Source organism: Arvicanthis niloticus, chromosome 11, assembly GCF_011762505.2.
Source record: "Arvicanthis niloticus isolate mArvNil1 chromosome 11, mArvNil1.pat.X, whole genome shotgun sequence".
NCBI classification, from domain to species: Eukaryota; Metazoa; Chordata; class Mammalia; order Rodentia; family Muridae; genus Arvicanthis; species Arvicanthis niloticus.
Window position 1 is genome coordinate 78,691,201 of NC_047668.1, and position 23,301 is coordinate 78,714,501.

The 23,301-nt window shown below is 49.2% G+C and overlaps 1 protein-coding gene across 1 annotated transcript in view; it reads left to right on the forward strand.

The window, feature by feature from the left end:
* The first annotated feature begins 1,147 nt into the window (after nucleotides 1-1,147).
* Kcnk12 (potassium two pore domain channel subfamily K member 12) overlaps nucleotides 1,148-23,301 on the forward strand; it is a 47,315-nt gene continuing 25,161 nt past the window's right edge. Inside the window, exon 1 of the mRNA XM_034514235.2 lies at nucleotides 1,148-2,842. Within this exon, the coding sequence (XP_034370126.1) occupies nucleotides 2,452-2,842 (391 nt within the window). The 5' untranslated portion in view covers nucleotides 1,148-2,451. The remainder of the gene's footprint in view (nucleotides 2,843-23,301) is intronic.

Sequence of the window (23,301 nt, forward strand, 5' to 3'; positions counted from 1 at the left end):
GGCTCGGCATTCTCATCGCCTGCAGGGTTAAACTGGAGGAAACAGCTGGGCTGACACATGCAGGTATCGAGGAGAGGCAGAGGCTGGGGATGGCAACAGTTGACCGTAAACAGTGTTTTGCAGTGATGATAGGTGGCAATTGGATAAAGCTCCCACTGTGTGCTACACAGTGAATCAGAGCACTTGGAGTTCTCTCAGTGGACAAGCTGGTTTCTTCCTTAAACCACAAATAGCCGCTTGCCATCCAAACCTGGAGGACATTGTGGAATGGTTTCTTTCTATCTGAGCATACCAACAGGAGCATGGTCCCCTACGCCCGTATTCTGAAGCAATGTCTCTAAGATGCAAGCCTCCGTTATCCCTGCCTACTACATCCCAAGTCAGGTGCTTCTCAGTAGCGCCAGCCTGTGCTGCTATGCATGGCTGGAGAAGCGCAGGTTCATAGCTGTGCAATGTCCAGTGAATGGTCCTCAGTGAGTACCACCATACTACAAGCACCTCTCTGGGTCGATCTTAGCTTGGCATTTTCCTGCAGTGGAGGCTAGCTAGCTTGGCCTTGGCCTGGGGAGGGGACCGAGACGAGGCAGCTCTGCATTTTGCCAAGTGTGCTCTCAGCCACCTGGATTGTCTACCATCCTCCTCCCCACCACCTAACCCCCCCCCCCCGCCCTCTCGTTATTTATATCATTAGCAGTAGCCTCCTTGAGGCCAATAAAAGAGGAAAGGGAACCAAAGAAAGGAGGGGAGAGCTAGCCGGAGATGGCGGGATTATCTGTTTATACTGAGAGTGTTCCTTACGACACAACTTTATGACCCCAGCCAAACTGGTTTCTGACAGGTAGAGGACAGGCGGCTGCACGCATCAGCATCATCCGCTATCTTTCCTCTGTGAGGTAGGGTGGAGGACGCTTTCCTAGGGTGTTCCAAAGCGCACTGTTTCTCCTCATCCTCCACCGCACCCGGGGTGTAACCAAGCTCTTGTCCCTAGGACTGGTGGGCTGGGGTAGCATAGAAGCCACAACAAAACCCAGCCTGTGATCCTCCTTCTCTGGTGGCCCAGAATCCCCCACCTGCGCGTGACTCCTCCTCCCGACTCTATTCCGCAGCGTCCGCACCCTGGCGACACGCTGTTTTGGCGACCGCACCTGCGTCGGGGTGGGGTAGGGGACACTCTGGGTGTAGAAGGGAAAGCAAGGAGGGTCTGGGGAACACCGCGGTGCCGGGTGAGCGACCTCGCCTACCGTGGCGGCCCCCGCAGCCAAGAGCCTCCCACCCGCGGGCTGCCGCACCGATGCGCTGTCCGCGGTGCTGACGCCGGCCGGTCGCTCGGTCGGGAGGGGGAGCAGACGCCTTGGTTCCCGCCGCGCCCGGAGCCCAGAGAAGCTGCCTGTTCTCGGTTCCCAAACCGTATCTTTTCCCCCAGATGATGACTCCCCCAGAGTCCTGGGGCTGCGATTGGATCCAGGAACAAAAGGGTGAGCAACGGGAATTTAAACTTCTGGCAAGAGCCTGAGAATCGAAAGTCGGGTTTGGCTCCAGATGGCCCCCAGCCCCTGAGACCTCAAAGCACCAAGTTGAACAAAGTTTCCCAGTGGCTTGAGAAAGGAAGACATTCCGGAGCACAAGCGCAGGGAAGGAAGGACCCGGTTTTCTAGCGAGCTGGCAGCCAGCGCGGCAGTGGGACACCTGCTCCGGTGGGACGCACTGTTGTGGCCAAAACGACCCGGAGGCGTAGCAGCCCAACTCTCCACCCATTCCTCCCTTCCTTACTCACCCCTCCCCAACACCCCGCCCGGGGCTCGGATGACTCCGCCTCTCCGTACCGAGTAGATCTTCAGCGGTAGCAAGGAAAGGAAGGGAGCGCTTCCCCGGAGGACTCGGAGGACTCGTTCGGCTCTGAGGCTCGGAAGCCGACGCCGCCAGCTCAATTACAGGGGAGGAACAGGACTGCCCGCGCAGCCTGCGCCTAGGCGCGACCGATCCCCAGCAGCCTCATGGGACGCCCCAGAGGACTCCCTCTGTGCCCTGCCACCGTATTCCGATCCTAGGCGTCCGAACTCCTCGGTTCACCCTGCCCGCAGCCCGCGGCCTGTCCAGAGTGGAGTATGCGGCCCGGGGCCCCGTGGACTCCGGCCACCGGGCGGCGCTGGCCTAGCTTCGGAGCCCGGAGCCCGAGGGCAGCAAGTGAGGAGCCGCGAGAGGCATTAAGGCGTCGGGGCGCAGGGAGAAGCGCTCCAGCCCGGGTGTCCGCTGAGTCGGGCGACCGGTGCGTGGCCTGAACGCCCGGCAGGAGGCGGATCGCCCTGCCGTCCCGGGTCCGGGGAGACTGCAGGGGGGCTCCGCCGCGGCCCCTGACCTCTGGCCACCATCCTCACCCTCCTCCTTCTGCGGCAGGGATGTCAGGGCCCGGGCTCCGAGCGCCGCCCCAGCCCCGGGGCTGAGCTGCGGACCATGTCCTCCCGCAGCCCCCGGCCCCCGCCCCGCCGCTGCCGCCGCCGCCTGCCGCGCCCCTCCTGCTGCTGCTGCTGCTGCCGCCGCTCGCACCTCAACGAGGACACCGGCCGCTTCGTGCTGCTGGCCGCGCTCATCGGCCTCTACCTGGTGGCGGGCGCTACCGTCTTCTCCGCGCTCGAGAGCCCGGGCGAGGCGGAGGCGCGGGCGCGCTGGGGCGCCACGCTGCGCAACTTCAGCGCTACGCACGGCGTGGCGGAGCCGGAGCTGCGCGCCTTCCTCCGGCACTACGAGGCCGCGTTGGCCGCCGGGGTCCGCGCCGACGCGCTGCGCCCGCGCTGGGACTTCCCTGGAGCCTTCTACTTCGTGGGCACCGTGGTGTCGACCATAGGTGAGCGGCTCACCCCGTCCGTCTTTCCTCTGCGTGCCTGTCACTCGCTGCCCTTTCCACGGATCGGAGACCGGGCCGGGCCGGCGTCCCCGGGCTCCTCCTTTCCATTCTGATACCCCTTTCCTACTTTTGTCTCGCTCTCTGTCCTCTCTCGTCCTCCTACTTTCCTTAACTGCATTCGGCCCGAATGGACCATTTCTAGCTCTTTTCTATCAGCTAACACTCACTGGCTGTGTGTCAACCAGGAGCCAAGCACTTTGAAGGCTCCTGTTCAGCCCCTGCTCCTTAGTATTGCCCTCTGTAAGAGCGTGTGTGAGAATATATGTCAAGGGCTGCTATTTCCCATCCGACCCAGGCCTCACTAGCCTCAGGAATGATTACAAACGCCATGTCTGCATCCTTTCTCAGCGTTTTAATTTCCTCCTCTCTTGTTGACACTGCCCCACCCCCTCAAAGTAAAATCCGTTATTCAAAAACTTCCGCTCAACTGTTACACACCACTCGCCTTGGTTTTCCCCTCCACACACCCCTAACTTCTCCAAATTCTTGACCTCTTGTCTTTGTTCCGCCTTTTTCCAACCAATACTGGTGCCGAAGAACAGCTAGGGCATAGTCGCCTTTACATTATACTTTGATATAAACAGCTCACATTTTCATGACCTCCAGGGAAATGGGAAGACTCTTGAGACAGCCGCCCCCCCCCCCGCGCCCCTCTCTTTTCAGCTACATTGACGTCTCCTGGTGCTCTACCGGCCACACTCTGTCCACCCACTTCTTTTCTCCGGAGTTTGGCATCATGTTAAACAGCCACTTCCCCCATTTATTTAGGTGTATAGAGCGCAGAGGAAACATACTCTGACAAGACTTGCTTGTGCCTCACCCACTCCTTTTCTGAGTCCCAGGGTTGGAGAAGCACTTACTGGTCACACTAGCCGCCCCAAGAGATCCTCTTCTACTGATGCGATTTAGGAGAAACTGGCTGTACTTTCAGGACTGCGAGGTGAGGAACTTTATAAACACCATTTCCTTGTGCCCATTCAGAGCATGGACCGTGGACTACCCACCACTGCTCACTGCTACTGGGGAGAGGTAGCAGGTTTGTTCCGGATATTCATTCTCTCTCTCTCTCTCTCTCTCTCTCTCTCTCTCTCTCTCTCTCTCTCTCTCTCTCTCTCCATGCTTCCTTGCTGACAATCATTTTCTTCCGTGTCTTCCGTGTCATGCTTGATCTGATTATTTTAAATAGAAAAGGCAAATATGGACTGAGTCTGATACAAATTAGATAAAAATACTCTTTTAAAATATATCATGTTGTTATGGTGATTGAGGCTATAAAATGACCCCCTCAAAAATCCCCTTTTAAGAGCTGCATTGAGTTGCTATAGCAACTAGAAGTTTTTTTTAAGTGCTTTAAAAGTACTAAGGATGCTTAATCTTGGAGGATGACATCATGTGTTTATAGTTCATTGTTAATATGCACCCTTCTTGTAAACATCCCCTGTTGCCCTTCTACCTAGAGGTATACCGTGAACATAGCACATCACAGCATCTCTCTCCAGCGCCATGCTCAAGCTTCCTAATGGAACTGCGAGATAAGCGGAAGCTGTTGCCCGTGTTCTCTTCCCATACAGGCTGTGCATCCCCCACCCCACCCCACCCCGAGACCCTACTCCTGTGGGCTGTGCTTACATTGTGTCTCTCATGAGCTTCACTGTTCCTTCAGAAGCTGTGATTCTGAACCCAGGTTTCTTTCTCATCTGCATGAACAAAATCAAGTCAGCTTGTTTGAAGATTGCTTCATGCCTTAATCTTTAATCTATTGTCAGGATTGGCTGTTCTCTACTCAAGTGGAAAGGAATTGTGTTCTCTCTTGATTTGCGCTTTTGAATGTAGGAGGCAGTGTGGACAGGCTACACCGAAGTTTGTGGCTGTGGTATGAATGACCTAGCAGGTTGCTTCCAAAACCTGCAGAGCGACATTAGTACCAGCCTGTGGATGGCTCAGCACTGAGCTGGCCCTGTGCAGGATACCAAAACGGCCATATGAATAGTCTCTTGGGGATAGTGGTTTAACCTGATCCTTTTACATCAATCAAGTAAGTTCTGCTGAGTAGCCAACCACATGGTTATCCTTCCCACCTTCTCTGTGGAAAGAGTACTTGATAAGATTTCAGTGGAGACCTACAATGTCCTTCTCTGTTTCTACATTTCCTTCCCTTTAGATGTCCAGCTGTTATTATTTCTAATGTATTGATGAATGTAGCAGTGCAGGAAAGCACAGCTCAGCCAGGGCTCTCTCATCTACCCTCATCCTCAGAGGAGAAAAACTATTATGTTCTGGGCTTTACTGGATCAGTGATCATCACAGGGTTCATGCAGCAATGTGGAGTTCGGGGTTCTACTTTTGTATCCTGTCTAATGAAGTAGAGTATTTCTCTTGCTGTTGTTCATCTGGATCAGAGTTTTAGTATAGACAACCCTTCATTCCACAACTATGAAGTGTTGTGTGTATCAGGCCCAGTGCTATATTTTGAAAAATCAATCTTTGTTCTACTTGCCAGGGGTTTTAGGCATATTCCAATATAGGCAGCTGAGATGCAGCATAGTTAGCCATCCACACTAAAGATGACCAGAACACAAAGGAGACTTTGGTCAAGTCTGTGTGGTACAGTGTTAGGAGAGTTATACAAGGTCGCAAGCCAGCACTGGATTTGTACAGTGCATAATACACTAATTTTATACATATAGCAGTGGGTGAATATCCTTGTGTGAAACTGAAATATTAATAATGTATATCTATATGTATGTTTCTCTGTCTCTGTCATGTTCTCCCTCCCCCCACCGTTGTGTGTGTGTGTGTGTGTGTGCATACATTTGACATTAAGGCAGGAACTACTGTGCTGGTCAGGCCAGCAACTGAATAAGTACAGAAAAACTTAAAGGATAACACAGATGTTTCAGGCAGATGAGCTCGAAGCAGCTATAGGCCTTAAATAGCTGGATAGACAAGAGCCAATACAAACTCAGAAAGTCAGAGACAGGAGACAGGGATATCCTGGTGAGGTCTGAAAGCTCTTGCTGTCAGAAGAGGCAACAAAAAAGGACAGAATTGCTAGTCAACTGTAGGCAGGGTGCAGGGAGGTTTAATCTGGCCATGTGTATTCAAGGTCAGATGGAACATCACAGTGAGAGGGAACATTTGCCCTTGAAAGGGGCCCCATATCCTGAGGTGGGTGCGTTGCAACTGTGTTAACACACACACTCACACACACGTGTCCACACAGCACAGACCCTATGGGGAAATGCGCCTACAATTACTCAGCAGTAGTTGAGGCTGTACAAAAAGTCTATTTGAGTAGCTCAAGCAAGATATTTTAAAAGTCCACTTTATACTCTAAATTATCCATCCTGATTGCTCACACAGAACTGAAGGCCTGGGTAATTACTACTTCTCCCATTTACCCTTCGTGACACATTCCCTGGAGGGTTGGAATTGAGTGTATTTTAGTGTGAACATGTTTGTATCTGCATCCCACCATTTAACAAATACCCAAAGCAACAGGACTTATGACAGACACAAGCATGGCCTTTGGCGCATTGTTATCTGAGTCTTCTGGGATCAGATGTGCTAGCAATGAGGGTAGCAGCTCTTGCTCCTCGAGTTGCTGAGTTGCTGACTGTGTTATTAACAGCAGCACTCTGGCTTGGAGAAACTCAGAACAGTCCAAAGGGTATTAATCCATCACTTCACATCTTAAAGGATGCCTTATTGGTTTTCTTTGAAAAGATTAAAAGGAAGCTCTCCCTTGGGGCTTTAATTATGGATCTGCTGTCAGATTTACACACACAGAAGAACATATTTAAAAGTCTTTCTCAAATGGTAGCTTGATCGAAACAGAAATATTTTTGCTTTCTTCTATTAGATTTCCTGGCAGAGCTGTTTAGCTGTAAAGCTAAAATCATGCCGGCAGAGACGATACGGTGTAGGTACAGGAGTTGTTGCTTTTGGCACTGCATAATTTAGTTTGCTGCTTTCAGAATTAGGCACACTTAATTATTTGCCCATGAGATTAGTAACAAGTCCTAACTCCACACCCCACCACCACCCTTTAGAAAAATGGGTTTTAAAAAATGTTTTTTGCTGCAGAAGAAATTAAGACAGTAAAAGACCAAAATGTCACTACTGTAATTCATTTTGGTAATTCATAATTTCTTCTAACATGTATGTAATATAGCTGGAGGTGGTTTTGACACTTGGAGTGACATACATGTCCCAGAAGGGGTCTGTGGGGGAGAGTGCCTTCTCTCTCTTCCTTCTTTCATTAACTGGTTTTTGCTGGAAAGTGATGCAGTGACAGAACTGAAGGATGTTGGGGAGCATACGCTGGATTTGAAGCTGTCAGCAAACAGAAAGTACAGTCCTATTCTCTGTCCTTTCACACCCCAATGCTGACCCAGGCCACAATAAACAGTGATTGTTTAAGTGAGCCAGAGAAAAGGTGACACTGCTCCCAGTGGCTCTTCTCATGTCTGCAGGTCCCACCTGATGTGGCATTGCTCCATCAGTGTCAAGTCCACGTCTCCTGTGGCCTCACGTGTGGCACTTACTTAAGTAAGTGCATGCTGTTCTCTGTAGCTGATGTCTCCTTCCTGCAGGCTAGCTGGGTGGTTCCCAGTCTGAGCTATTTTGAGTAATGCCACAATGAGCATCTTTATGCTTATGGCCGGCTCCTTCTGTAGAGCATCTCCTCAGGGAGAGTCTCCAGCAGGGAAATCGCTGAGTCAGCAGTGCTGCTGTTGTCACAGCTTCTGGCCAGCCATCATGGAGGGGGAAGTTGTTGGCTCTTCCCAGAGGTGAGCTCCTGCTTCTACAAAGTCTCGTGGCCATCTGCTAATTGCTCCATGGATGCTGGCCACCTATATACTGGGTTTCTCCAGGATCCTGCTGAACCAGGCATCTTCAGCCTCCATTGCTGCTTCCCGTGGGAAGCACTGCATGAGAAGGACAAGGAGAGCAGATGAAGACAGATGTTACAGGTTGTCAAAGACTAAGGCAAGAGGAACATCTGGTCCTCATCTTTCCTGTCTCTCAGGGAATGGTCTGTCATGCTTCCAAATCTCAGCCAGCTGCTGGGGAACATTCTTCTGCCCGGAGCTGATGATTCTTCCCAAGGGCCCCAGTCTTGAGTGGCTCTGAGTTGCACCAAACGGAGCAAAGGTATATCCTTAAAGTTTTATAGCTGGAAGTACCATGAAGATATTCTAGAATGTTCCCTAAGAATTTAGAAGAACATACTGTTAAGAAAAGCCAGTCAGCGACAGACTTTGGCGGAGCAGTACTGACTGGAAATCCATGCCATTAGACAATCTTCTCTCTCTCTCTCTCTCTCTCTCTCTCTCTCTCTCTCTCTCTCTCTCTCTCTCTCTCTGCCTCCTCCTCCTCCTCCCCCCGGCTTTGTAATGTGGCCCAGGCTGACTGCAACTTGTTATGTGGCCTCAGCTGCCTTAGAATGCATTTCCCAAGTGTGAGAATTGCAGGCAGGTATAAAATATCACACTTGACCCTTGAAGACTTTGAGGAGCTCTAGAGCCCTTCCAAGACTGGTCTAGAAAAGACGAAGTTTAATGTATTCCTCACCTCACACAAGGCCCAGCTGGGGCCATAAGTTGAATAAAGTTCCATAGCAAGCCCAAAAGGGGGCTGAAAACTCAAGCTTTAGAAAAGCTTTGTCAGAAGGTAGATGCATTTCCCACTCACAGAGGGAAAGGACAGGGATGAAGTGGGGGACAGGTGGGCAGGGCAATGTTCTTACACACTCTTGTACACACTGCTCAAAGCAGGAACCCAAAGACTGAATTAGGCTAAACTTCCAAGCTGGCACCAAGGCTTCTAGAAGAGTGAGCATTCAACTCTACATGAAGAAGGGGAAGAGGCTGTAAAACTTCCCGATCTACAGATGGTAGCCACAGACTTTAGTCCCCACATTCCCAGTTTTGTAGGCTTTTCATATTAGGAGAAGCTAGGAGACAGCCAAGGTTGTCGGTCTGTTCCTGGGGTTGTCCCAGCCCCAAGTCTTCTCTGAGTGCCTAGGCCCTCCCCTTACCTCCTCCAGTACCATTGACACCAGGTTCTGGAATCAGTAGGAGGGCTGTCAACCAACACAACCAAAATGTGTATGGAGCCCCAGGAGTGCACCCTAGGAGGCTCGAGCATCAGAGCTTCACAGTATCCCACTGGAGCGGAGGTAAAAGGTGAAGACCCTGATGCTGCAGGATCTCACTCTCTACAGGATTGAGAGGAGCTGGACCACAGTGCAGGGAGGTGCTGGGAGAGGCAAAGAGGAGACTAAAGGTCCTTGGTCCTTGCCCATGCTGGTACTTGGTCCTTGCCCGTGCTGGTACTTGACTTCTTAGGGTTCTGGCCCTAGGAAGTTCCTAACTGCTGCCATTCCATAGCCAATTATCAATTCTAGTCCTTAAACACAACTAGACCTCCTCTTGTGGCCAGCGGCTATACTGAAGGAGACTTCGGACCCTGTCGTGGCTGTCACTTCCTTGGGCTTAGACAAGCTAAACTCCTGGCTCACCTATCAGCAGGTTTTTAATGACATGAGTCTGGACTTCCTGAAGGAGGGTATCTATTTGGTTCCCCTGGGTCTCAGAGGACCCATTCTGAGGTGGCTGTGGTGGAAAACTCAGTGCCTTACTCTTTCAAGTTTTACACTCCCTTGTCTTCAGGATAGCTGTGGTAAACTAGAAAGACAAGGTCCCCATGTCTCTCACACTGTACAGTATGAAGGAATCATCTAGTAACTTCTTACTCTGCAGCCTCTACTTGTAGTCTAGGATGGGACCTCAGGACCTGCATTTTGCACAGCCTCTTCACTGTGTCTAGACTTCTGGACCACACTTTGGAGCCAGGGATCAGAAAAGGAGTACAATTAGGGGCAGGGTTTGTGCAGCTTTGGGCAGAACCCATCCCAGCACTGGGGAGGTTGAGACAGGGGACCCTGGGGCTTGCTGGCCAGATAGTCTAGCCTCCTTGGCAAGTTCCAGGTCTGCCAAAGATCTTCTTAAGGAGAGAGAAAAAGAGATTGGGGCTATGGAGATGACTTAGGAGAGTCAGGAGCACTTGTTGCTCTTACAGAAGACTTGGGCTTAGTTCCCAGCACCCACATGACAGTTCACAGCCATCTATAATTTCAGTTCCATAGGATCCAATGACCTCTTCTAGCCTCTGCAGGTACTGAACACAAGTAGTACACAGATATATGGACAGGCAAAACACTCATATACACAATAAAAGTAAACAAACCTTTTTTGAGTTATATGTTGATGGCCTTGGGCCTACATTCGTTTGCACTATTACTATTGCTGTGATGAGTCGCCACGACCTAGGCAGGTCAGCAAGTGCTGCTCACTGGTTTGCTCTCATGGCTTGCTCAGCTTCCTTTCTTATAGAACTCAGGACCAGCCCAGAGACGACACTGCCACAGTGGGCTGGGCCCACTCCCACATCAATCACTAGTTAAGACAAATCCCTATGGGCCTGTCTGCAGCCTGGTCTGATGGAGGCTTTCTTCATCTGAGGTTCCCTCCTCTCCCACAGCTCCAGCTTGAGTCAAGTTGATACAGAACAGTGCAGTGCAGCTGACCCTTTCTCAGCTTGACACACAGACACATCACTGTGAAGACAGAACTCTTCTTTCTTATTCATCCCTAACAGTACATATTAGTAAAGACATCACAATGTAAAGCATTTTCAAACTTACAAAGTCCCTGAGTCTTTAAAAATTCAAACAATTAAAAACTAGGTCTCTTTAAGATACTTCTTTTAAAATCCAGTCTTTTAAAATCTAATGTCTCTCAACTGCAGACTCCTATAAAAATGAAAAATAAGTTAAATACTTTCTTACTTCAAGAGGGAAGAACCAGGCTCAGTCATGATCAAAGCAAAACCAAACTCCCACAGTGTAAATAACTCAATGTCTGGAATCCTCTCCCATCTTCTAAGCTCCTCCTAAGAGCATGGGTCAAGTCTCTAGCTCTGCCTGCTATAGCACTCAGATTGTCTTCTAGGCCCCAGCTGGCTCCACTCCACTGCTGCTGCTGTTCTTAGTGGCCATCTGATGGCACTGGCATCTCCAAAACTCTGGGGTCTTCTGCTGCAACTGGGCTGCACTTTCACCAATAGCCTCTCATGGGCTCTCTTCAGGTGCCAAGCCTGGATTTCTCTGCATGACCCCTTCCGTCCTGGGCCTTCAACCGCCACTTAGCCTGCACCTTCTCCTTCCTGCCTCCGCTGGCCTCTCAGTGCTAGGCTTCAGCCACCAGAGTGAGGTACATCTGTGTGTGTGCCTGGTAAGTCCAGAGCAGCCACAGCAGCCTGCCAGAGCTGGCCTGGCCTGGTTGGTGGGCCTTGGGCTGCCTCACCACCCTGTTGGGGTCCCTCTGCGACTCTGCCACATCTTCAGAGTGGCATCCACCACTCTGAAATGGTCTCTGTCTCCAGGGTATGTTATGGTCCTGTGCTGTTACATAACTATCATGATGCTTTGGTTTGGTTTGGTTTTCAGGCAGAATTCCATGTAGCTTAGGCTGGCCTTGAACTTGTTAACGTAGTTGAGGATTGTTATTCCCACCCAGCACCCCCTCCAATCAGAGTGGTGGCCTGAGAGGAAAATGGAGGACCTCTGGAGGTGATGAAGACCTTAGGGTCACCATGACCACAATAAGAACACTCTTGGGAGTCCCATTTAATTGGGAGAACAAGGCTATTTAAACCTTTGAGGAGTGGGTAGAGGCTTTCAGGGGGAGTGCACATCCTTGGCCAGGGCTGAGGTGCTGGGGATGCCTCATTTGCATAAAGAGGAATTCCAAGTGCTTATTGGACATGATCTTATAACTTGTTACCTGGCCACCAGGCCACATGACCACTTCAAGGGTGACAGAGGTGGGGGTTGTAAGGCTATGAGCACCAGAACATAACAGACCCAGAGCAGGGAAGGAATGGTCCTACTCCTGCTGGTCTCAAGATGATATTTTTGGGTTTTGGACATGTCTCAACCTTAGTCTTGCTCTGAACTGACTCCCATGGTCCTGTGTCTGTCCAGCCCCACAGAGGATGACCTCGAACACCTTATTCTTCTGACTCTACCCTCCAAGTACTGGGATGACAGGCTTGTATCATCATGCCTGGCCTAGAAGGGTGCCCTTTAAAATGTTTTTTTTTTTCTGTAAGCCCACCAAACTAGAGTGCTATTTATGTGTTTATTTACTTATTTACTCACATGTTTTTGGAGACAGGATCTTAAGCAGTCTAGCTAGTCTTGGACTTGCTATGTAGCCAAGAATGACCTGAATTCATGATCCTCCTGTGTTTATCTCCCAAGTATTGGGATTGCAGGCATAGGCCAACATGTGACCTGTTTTATGGGGTGCTAGGGATTGAATCCAGGGCTCTGTGATTTCTAGGTATGCACGATGCCACCTGAGCTACATCTCAGGGCCCCATCCAGTATCTTAACATCTGCACAACGATCTGACAAAGGACTGAGTGACTGAGCCCAGTGCTTCTCTGCCCCCAGCCTCCACAGAACTGTCAGCAGCCCCTCCCTGCCCCCCATCGATTTCTTGGCAGTACTCTGTCATAGAAGGAGGTTGTGAGTCTGAGAGTAACAGAAATCTGGCCCAGGCGGGTCCTACCCTGCTCCCCTCGGTGGATCTGATATCAAAACCGCTAAGTTGGGACTGATTCCAGCAGCTCTTCTCTGCAGACCCCCATGCACACACAGAGCCTAACCTGGTGGAGAGGAAGAAGCAAAGCCTCACCGTCTCCTTGGCTGACTCCCCTCCTGCTGTATGTCATTTAGCCTGTTTATCCCATGTGCCTCCCTAAATCCTTTGGGAAAAAAAAGAATGAACAAACAAACAAAAATAAGTCCTCATTTTTTAGCTACAGAGGCAGGCTCAGAGAAGTTTAAGTGGCTATGATCATGCAAGGTGGTCTTGGCAGAATGGGAATTCAGAGTCCTGACTGCCCAGGGTCTTGTTCACTGTTCCTGACTTATACACTACCACACTGGAAGACCCATAGCCCAGCCTCAGGTCTATCCACTGGTAGGAGATGGAAGAGAGGGAGAAGGAAGTCTCGGGCAGGACTGAAGCACGGTTTAGGAATTCTGTAATCTGGTACTGCTGTGTTGGCCCCCATGGCTATGCTGAGGCAAGGGCTGCCTGCTCTCCCTCCACCACAGCCCATGCCTCTCTGGGTCCTCCATTAAACAGGCAAGCATGGTGCTGCCTCCCAAGGGTTGGTTCAAGGGAGAGACGATCATAGCCTAAAGGTAGACCCTGCTCACTGTTGGGCAATGTAGAAACCAGTTATCCCTTCTCCAGCCTTAACTTCTGGCTACCCTTCCTCATTACACCTCCAACTCTTCCATCCACCCTCACACCTGCTCCAGGCATTTCAGCAAACTACTGGACATCACCCATGCCACTCCCTCCACCTGGAAGACCCTTCTCTTTCTCCTCATTTTCTACCCATTGAACTTGCTCTTAAGGTGGTTGGTATGAAACCCCTCCTATACCCCTCAGACATGTGCTAATTACTCGTGTCTGTGCCAGCCTCCCCAGCACTAATGTAAACTTGCAGACTAGTGGGTAGACTAGGGTGTGTCCAACGCTGACACAGGACCTAGCACATTTTTTGTTACTTGTCTTTTCTTTCTTCAGGGCAGCAGCTTTCTCTTACGAGTACTGGTCTCCACTACACTTAGTAAAGTGTTCGGTGACCACTGTGAAGTGGGTCCTTTATCTAGAGATAATGAAAGAAGAAAGCTATCTTCTATCCATCGTGGAAGATGTTACTTGGCACAAAGTACTCACTTAGGCAACACATGTTGAATGGATGGAATGAATGAATGAATGAATGAATGAATGAATGAATGAAAACCTTGGACCACTGGGAAACTGCAAGCTGTGCAGGGAGACCCACGCTCCCAGATCCTCCTTTCCTAATTCCACCCCTGTGTCTGGTAGAACTGAACTTGTTCCTGGTCCCTCTGTCTGGCCACTGGCTTAATCACACCAAAGCTGGCATGTGTGCTGCTGAGCGGCCATCTCTGTCACCCAGGACGCCCCTGGCTAGCAGTACAGTCTTTATGACTCTCGAGTCAGATGGGCCCTGTCCTGATCCAATTAAGGGCTTTTGGACATAAAAATGTCTGGCCAAGCCAGAACTGCTGGAGTAAAAATAAACCAGGTAAAATAAAATCTTAGTGTTCTCTCTCTCTCTCTCTCTCTCTCTCTCTCTCTCTCTCTCTCTCTCTCTCTGTCTCTCTCTCTCTCTATCTTCCGCTCAAGCGCATGAGCACACACACACACACACATGCTACTGCCCCTTTCCCCACTGGGCATGATGGGAAAAGTTTGGTCTTAAACAGGACTACCTGCTTCTGGTCCTGTGTCTCTCGCTTCAGAATTCACCCTTGTCCTGGTCTTAGCTGTGTCTGTCAGTCATGAGCATCCCTAGCCTGTGCCTTCAGCAGCTCAGGACACCCCACATGGACAGACACTGGCTCACAAATTTGATGGAAGTTTTTATCCGTAAGAAAATATAATTCTACAAACCAAGAAAAGCCACACCCACCCACACAGCCCAGCACCTCCACAATGGCTCCAGAAATACTCAGGAAGCTTTTATTGGAATTGGGTGTCCCAGCTTTCTGGAAAGTTACAGTTGAGATCAACGCAAACCCTGATTCACAGCCCTCTCTTTTCTCCCTTCCAAATGGCTGAGATCTTCTTCCTTGCTGCCAAGTGCTATGAATTCAGAGCACCTTCTGCAAGCCTGATTGGCTGCTCACCCCAGACCCTGCTAGAAATGCTGCAGGGACAGTTTCTGCAGAAGGGGAAGAAAACACATCGGCACTTCCTGGGGAGCAGCATTCTGGAGGCCTGGGGAGTTTAGATCATAGGGATGTCTTCTTCCTCAGAAAGCAGAGGTGATGTGTTAGCCAATCCTGGAGGAGATGCGGCAGCCCTTCCCTCTCCACATCAGTGCAGATGTAGAACCTCAGGCCTAACCCAGCCAGTGTGCTCGCCACCATCCCCACACTTCCTGTTGGATACACACTTGCTATGTGAGTAGTGGTTAGTGTGTGTCTCCTTTGCAGATAAATGATGGACTCCTGGGAGGTGAAGATCCTATGTCCTGGGCCCTTCTCTGCCCGTCACATCAAACATGGCGCATGGCTCTAGAAACATTCTTGAAATTAATGTAAATTTGAACAAATGGTTAAGATTTCCCAGTCTACCTGCATGCTTGTTAAAGAAAAAGTAAAACATGAAACCTCCACTTACAAGCCCAAGGACAAGCTGGACAGGAGAGTCAGTTCAAGATCATCCTATGTTACACTGAGCCACCTTTGTCAAACAAAAATAAACAAACAAACCTTAAAATAAAAGAGGAGAAAGAGGGGAGGAAGATGCAGACAATGACAAAGATAAGAAAACTCTAATATTTAAGCCATCCACAGTTATGCTGAGCCAGGTATCCCAGCACATTAAAAATGAACAGAGTTTGAAGCCAGCAGCTGCAGAGAGTCCACTGATACGTGGAGCAGCCTCCTCTGTCCCTCTGGTCAAATTCACAGGTGATGAGTATATAAGACTTGCTGGCCCATTGACAAACATGGCTAACAGGTTGGACAGCGTGCAGCAGGCACTCAGGCTGTGGAGCTGCTCAGCAGAGACTGGGCTGTGGCCCGACAGGTAGAGCCTCACAAAACTCCTAGATGAGCACTGTGTGAATGGCAGTGTTGTGTCTGCAGTTTAAAGATGAGGAATCCTGCATCAGGTAACAGTTCAGTGAGTCTATGTGCTGGTGGGAGTGCTGAGCACCCTGGACGGCCCAGCCATGACCTGGGCCTTGACGTCTCCTCTATAGCAGTGCTTTACTGCATCCCATTCCAACAGGTTCTAGCCACTCCTTTGCAACAACCAATGAGGTGCACAGCAAGAAAAAAAGCTGAGGTTTGGTAGGTGCACACCTGTAATCTCAGCACTTGAGGGAATAGAAGCAGGAGGGTCAGAAGTTCAAGACCAGTTTGGTCGACATAGCAAGTCCCAGGCTAGCCAGGGCTGTATGGTAAAATTTGGTTTCAAAACCAATAATAGCAATACATTGTAAGTTTAATGTTTTAACCTTATTTTTAATGTTGGTTTTTAAATGATTTAACATCCCTGCTAGCCCACCACCCACCAGAGGTATTGGGAAAGAAAGGATACGGGGGAAGTGGACCTGTTTAGAAAGGTTCTTTGGAGCAACTCCCCTCTATGTTGCCTGGAAATTGGCAGTTCAGTTCACAGGTCAGCAGTGGCAGCTCGATCCACTCGCAAACTCTTCACGGAGTTGGGATAGCAAACACGAATGAGTCATCAGAGGTGAGACTACCTAGCAGAGAAAGCCAGGCCTCAGCCTCAGTGTGAGTCAGCAGGAGGGACCAAGAGGAACCCCAAGAGACTCTCCTCTATGCCTCTCTCAGGGAAGCAAAACTCAGCAAGACAAGACACCCACAAGTTTTGAACAGTGAGTTCTATAAGCAAGCCTCTGTCACTGTCCATCAAGTCCTATTTATATCTCTCCAAACATCCCGTGTCCTCCACAGGTCTTGCCTCAGCACATGAGTCTGACTAAGCAAAACTCTACATGCTCTGTCTCAGCTGACATCACTCTGCCAGTCAGCTGGAGTCTGTGGAAGTGGTAAGAAGCGGCAGCACACCGCCAGTTTTGGGTGCAGTTTTTCTCTATGGAGTCCCGACAAATACAGCTCCACAATGGAATGCAAGGCAGACCAATACATGGGCATTGTTAAAGAAGAATCCTTCATCACGTGTCCTTTCACGTGCTTGCTTTAGCAGAAGATCCTTTCACCTGTGTCTGCTTCAGCTAACCCTTCCTTCACATGTTTGCCCCAGCAAAACACCATCCAACACAACTGACTTTCCAAAGAACCCTTAGTTTTCCACTTCAGTGCATGGTGATTCATGCCTTTAATCCCAGCACTGGGGAGGCAGAGGCAAGTAGATCTCTGAGTTTGAGGCTATCCTGGTCTACAGACGGAGCTCCAGGACAGCTATAGCTACCATGAAGAAACCTGTCTCAAAAGCTAATAAAAAAAAAAAAAAAAAAAAAAAAAAAAAAAAAAAAAAAAAAAAAAAAAAAAAAAAAAAAAAAAACAATAAAACAACAGCAAAGCTTTATCAAAGGCCACAATTGATTCCTGCCTCAGCTCATCTTTTCTTAGTCTTCATCTCGATAAATGTCACCAGTACCACACAGCTGTCCCAAGTCTTTCTTCATAACTTTCCATGTCCAATGCATTATTGAATCTTGCCAAGTCGACCTGCAAGGCCCACCATGACCTTCTCTTCTCCTCTCCTTCACCATGGTTCTTAGTCTCCAACCCTCTGCATGGTCTCCCCGGGAATGCTGCCAAAGTCCTAACCCTATCTTCTTGCTTCCCCTCTGCTTATTGACAACCTGTTTTCCAAAACCAGCAGTTATCTTTAAAAGGGAGAGGAGAGGAGGCTCGTGTAGCCCAGGCTGGCTTATAACTCAACATGTAGCCAATGCTACCCTTGAACTCCTAATGCCCCCACACCCACCTGCCAAGTGCTGTGATTACATTTATTAGCCACCATGCCCCACTTACCAAAGATCTTTAAAACTGCAGAGCAGGTGAATGTGCATTCTTGCCTGAAACCCTCCAGTGAATTTCCACAGCCTACAATTATGTTCTTCCTTATAAACTGCAGGAGCCTGGTGTGGCTCCCTCCTTTTCTCTTTCACTAAAATCATATTGAACATCTTAGACCTCAGGACATTAGGAGTTACTTTCTTAATCTTTGGCACACTGCCCTGTGAGTCACAGATACATAAATTCTTGTTGTCTGGAGCTAAAATGTCACCCCTCACAGAGCCTTCTGAGCCCCTGAGGCCCCTCTCACTTGGTTCCTGCCTGCCCTAAATGTGTGTACTCTGTGTATGAGAGCAGGGACCTCGTCTCTCATATCCCCACTGCCTGGTGTTTGCAGAACAAATAAGTAAACTCTCAAAGGTTTTGGGGTGGGCATTGTTTGTTTCATATATGTATGCAATGTGCTTAAACCGTCCCTTCTTACTTGCTTCACTCTCTCAGCCTCCTCCTCCCTCCCTCTGAACTCCTCATCTTTAAAAGTGAACCACCTTCGCCTTGCGTGTCTTATTACTTTTCTTTTGGGAGAAGGTCTCATGTATCCCAGGACAGCCTTGAACTCACTGAGTAACCAAAGATGACCTTGGATGACTGAGCCTCCCACCTTCTCCTCCTAAGTGCTGGAATCACAGCCAGTTTGCATTTTAACATCTATAAAACAGGAGTGCCCATGGACCTGATCTCTCATGCTGTGTAGGAGATAGTAGGAGACAGTGAATGAGGGTGCTTTGGCCTTTGCATTAACAATTCCTCCAAGATGGTATATGCTCACCTGAATACGTGATCTGGCTGAGAGCACACATGAGGCCAAGAAGCCAACCCAGATCCTTTATTTTCTCCACTATGTCTGTCAGGGTGGGTAGGCTGAAGAACAGTGAGGACAGGAGCAGGAGCAGGCTGCCTTAAGCATGCTAAATAATGACCTGCCATTGTCTTAATGGCAGATCGTGAGGCCCAGACAGAATGTGTAGATTTGGAGCAGCAGCCATTATAAGTTCCAGAGTGCTGTAGAAGAGTATCATTGCCACACAGTCAGGCAATCTAGTTAGTTTAAACCAGCAGCATCTAGATTACCTAGAAACAGCCAAGTAATTGTGAAATCATTTGTCTTAGCTGTTTACCAACATTTCTGTCAGCCCACTGCCAGCTGTCCCCTCCCTTGATCAAAGGCTCTGTGTCTCTGACAGTAGCGCCTACTTTGAGTGACATGTACTTGGTCTGTATATTTAGCTCTGGCCCACTGTGTAATCCCACACTCCTCCAACAGGATTGCCATTGTGAATTGTTTTCTAAGTTCTGAGTGGCTCGTGGTGTTCTCTTCTGTAGCTACAGTTTGAGTGGACAGTTTTTCAGATCGGGCAGGTAGAATGTAGAAGCTGCACAGTCTTTCTCACAATGACATTGTGGGGGGACTAAGCAGGGTCAAGGGAGAGTCCTCAAATAATAGACTGTGGGGATTCAAGGCAGCAACCCAGGAGGAAATTAGGTGGAAAGAACCAGGGGTAAGAGTTAGAGGTTGGTGGACCCTTTGGAAAGTGGCCATAGTGGACTTCAATTCTCAGCATCTACACTGAGCAGGTTACAGCCACCTGCAATTTGCAACTCCAGCTCTAAGGGATCCAATGCCCTCTTTTGGTCAGCAGAGGCACCTATACTCAGGTGCACATACCCACCATCAGATACACACACACACACACAGAGAGAGAGAGACAGACAGACAGACAGAAAAATAAAATACATCTTGGGGGCCAAAAAAGACCACATATGAAGACTGGGGACAAGGGGTTTAGTGGGGCCTAGAACTCTCCACAGTGTGCTTGGAGAAGCTGAGAAGTAGAGGAGGAAGCTCCCTCCTCCAAAGTGGGCTCAGCAGCTGCCTCCTGTGTCTTTCAGAGAGAAAGGCACTGGGGCTGTGTGGTAGCAGAAGCAGCATACAATGATGACCTTAATTCATGGCGTCTTTATCCTTACCCTCTCCTTTACCCTCCTCTAAAGCCCTGCTTCCTTTCTTTTTCTTTTTCTAAAAAGGTTTTTTCATAAAACCTCACTGCTTTTCTGGCTGTTCATGGCTGAAGGGCACCCCAGATGCTTACTCCAAGCTGGTACTCCGATGAATTCTATCTAGGGCTAAGTGTGGAGGGGGAGGGGACACAGGACCTGCTGGAAGGAGTCCACTTTGTTATCCCAGGAGTCAGTGCATCTGTGCAGCTCCAACTCTGCTTCCCTGCCATGTTGCCAAGTTTTCCCTGCTGGGCACTGTACAAAGCTGACACTCAGAGCTGCCCTCCAGCCTTTGGCCCTAAGCACAGGGCAGCCTGTCTCTACAGCTGCACCTTAAACCAATAGACTCCACTCAAACTGGCACCAAAACCTTTTAAGGGTTGAAGAGCTTAGCGGCAGAGAGCCCAGGAACTCTTGTGCTACGGATGCAGGATGGACATGCTACACTGATCATCATCTTCATTTCCCAAAATATTTAGCAGACCTTGAGTTCCAGTTCAGCATCCAGAAAACATGACCCCATCTATCTGCTAGCTCCACAAGTGTTCGTTGGATTGTCCTCTGTGTGTACAGCCTTAAATCCCGGGGCACAGCAATGGACACATAGACAGATTCCCCCACTACACCATTCGAGTCATGGAAGATAGGCAATCAGCCAACAAATTCGTGAGTGTTAGATGGTGACTTGTGCTACAAGAAGAAAGCCACAGGTGTGGCTGGCAGTGGAGATCCATTTGAGCACGCACCAGAGCCCTGGGTTCAAACTCCATCCCACTTCTGACTTGTCAGACACTACATGCGTGTGGCACACTTACAAAGATGCAGGAAAAACAAACAAACAATAACAACAAACAGCTTTGTTGTTTACAGAGATAGGGAAGGCTGGACCAGGCTTGGGCCAAAGGCTGGAGGGCAGCTCTGAATGTCATCTCTATGCAGTGCCCAACTTGGAAATATGGCAGGGAAGCAGAGTTGGAGCCATAGATGCACTGACTCCTGGGATACAAACTCATGATCAGCCATTTTCATATGGTCTTAGGAAGGGAAGAGATAAATGCAGGTGTTCAGAGGATCAGAGTGTCTGCCTACAAGGACAGAGCCCTGAGGAGGCTGGAAAGACTTCCCAGCACCAGTAGAAGTTGCCACATGTATAGTTCAAGAATCTATCCATTAATAGCAAAATACATGCTGGCTTCAGGAGTCCCCTGGATTAATTCAGCTGCATGTATAAGAGCATCCTTCCTTATTGCAAGTCCATTTGGAAACAAAGAGCTCAAGTGTGCAGGAGAAATATAAGAAATAAAAGCACAGTGCTGAGTAAATATACAACTGCCAGGGCCCAGGACCCCATGCTAGACTGTTCAGAAGAGCCTTTCGTCATAACACAGCTGTCTCTGTACCTGAGTGACAGTGCCTGAGTCCTTTCCAAGGGAGCCCCTACATGTTACCTGTTGGCCTCAGTCCTGAGCAAATTATTTACCAAAAGAAAACAAGAGTTTAATTGAAGTTTAATTGGGCATGTTTAATCTCCAACCTCTGTGTTCCATTCTTAGCCTTTATCTTTGAGATTCTGGACGTGTTCTGCACCTGTCAGCACAAATGGCCAGAAATCAAAAGGTGTTTGTACAGCATGAAGCGGCTACACGCATTACTCCTTACATCTCCATCCTGTGGCAGTAGGTACAACGTGTACCATTATCTGCAAACAAGGAAACTAGAAAAAAAGATAGGTTATGGGGGATAGAGAGATGGCTGGCCATTAGAACTTGTTGCCCTCGCAGAGGCCCCAGGTTTGGCTCCCTCACCCACGTGGCAGCTCACAACTGTCTATAACTGCAGTTCTAGCATCCAGTGCCCTCTTTTAGCCTCTGCAAGCATCAGGCATACACACGGCATGCAGGCAAAACATTAACAGACATAAAATAAATCTAAAATAAAGATTTAAAAGATAGATCACATGACTTTCTGGGATCAAGGAGCCAGCTCATAACAGAGCTGAGAGTCTAACCGAGGTGTTTCTGATACCATGCCTGGCCCACCCCACCCCAACAAAATTGCCACTCTCTGAACAACAAATTTAGAGGCATAAAGCTACTTATCGATGATTGAGGGAGGGAAAGACCAGAACCTGTGTCCTGCCTTTTCTGATAGTGGCTTCCTGTCTGTTCCAGGGACCTTGTACATGGAACTCCAGGCTGTGTTCACAGAGCTTCCTCTCCTCTGCCTCCCCTCACCTTTACATAGTCAGACAGCGCCAGACCGCCACTCCACAGAGCCAGAGCCGGCCTGGCCTGGCCATGTGCCCTCCCTCACCTCCTCTTTTATTTGACTTCTGCCTGTGGTAGTTCAGCCCCACAGCCTTGCTCTCCTCTCACCCATGAACAGCTTCCCTTCTCACCCAGCCTTGTCATTATTAAAAATAATAAGCTATAGCCAGGCACAGTGGTGCACGCCTTTAATCTTAGCACTTGGGAGGCAGAGGAGAGTCTGAGGTCAGTCTGGTCTACCAGACAGGATTGCAGGGTTAGGCCATGTCTCAAGAACCATACAAGTAAACAAACTAAAACAAAAGAATGGGCTGGCAGGCATGGGTAACTGCCTGGCCTGAAATCTGAGGTTGATCCCCAGGTCCCACATGGTGGAAGAAGAGAATTCCCAAAAGTTACTCTCATCTCCAGTCATTGTTCACATGTGCCCACAAACACAGACACATAAATAAATAAAATGCAATAACCTTTCTTTAAAGAAACCAAAAGCCGAAAAGAAAGAGAAGGGCAGAATATTCCCTATTTCTAGCAGTATAACAAGTCTAGACGTGGACCTCTGAGTCTTCTCCTCTTGATAAAACTTCGGGGCATTGCTTTTCCTGTACTTTTTAAAGCAATCCTTTTTAGTAGATACATAGTATTCCTTAGAGAGGATGTACGGGTTTGTCAGAAGTATGTGCATGTCTCTAGAAGGCCTAGCTCATGGCCCCTCCCAGGAGGACCCTGGTGAGAAGAGTGAGTAATTGGGTTGTCTGAGACAGGGGGTGGGTTATGTTTGGTACATGGTATGTGTTAGCTCCAGAGGGACCATTTAGAAGGCTGGAAAATTACAGAGTGCTCGTACCCAGCCCACGTCTGCCAACAAAGGGCACCTACAACAAGTCCTGGGAAATTATAGCTTCTGCAATCTGAGCTTCTCAGACAGGAGAAATGTACACAGGACGCGTGCGTCTGAACAAGGATGCTGGGACAATGGTGTGGCCATCCTTGGGCCCGGGAGAACACTGAAAAGAAAAGGCTTCCCAGCCTCTACTCCGCACACTATCTCTGCTGCTCAGAGCTCAGTGGCTGAGGTGCCAGGAGGCAAGCTCCTCCAGGTTGTCATCTCAGTGAGGGAGGCCAAGATGATCTGGAGAATGCTAAGGGGAGGATTTCTTTGGTGCAGCTCTGCCCTGGGATACCTCTGGCCAACACACACACACACACACACACACACACACACACCCAACCACACACAAACACAGACACACATAAACACACACAAAAGAGGTGAGAGTAGGGGTGCATTTCTAGAATGGTGCTGGCAGGGTGGAGCAGGCCTGGTGCTTCAGCACCACATCTGGGGATCCCTGTTCCATGTTGGTGAACTGTCTCCTTGGAATAACCTCCACCCTCCTGCCAATCACAGGAATTGCTGTGAGAACTGAAGC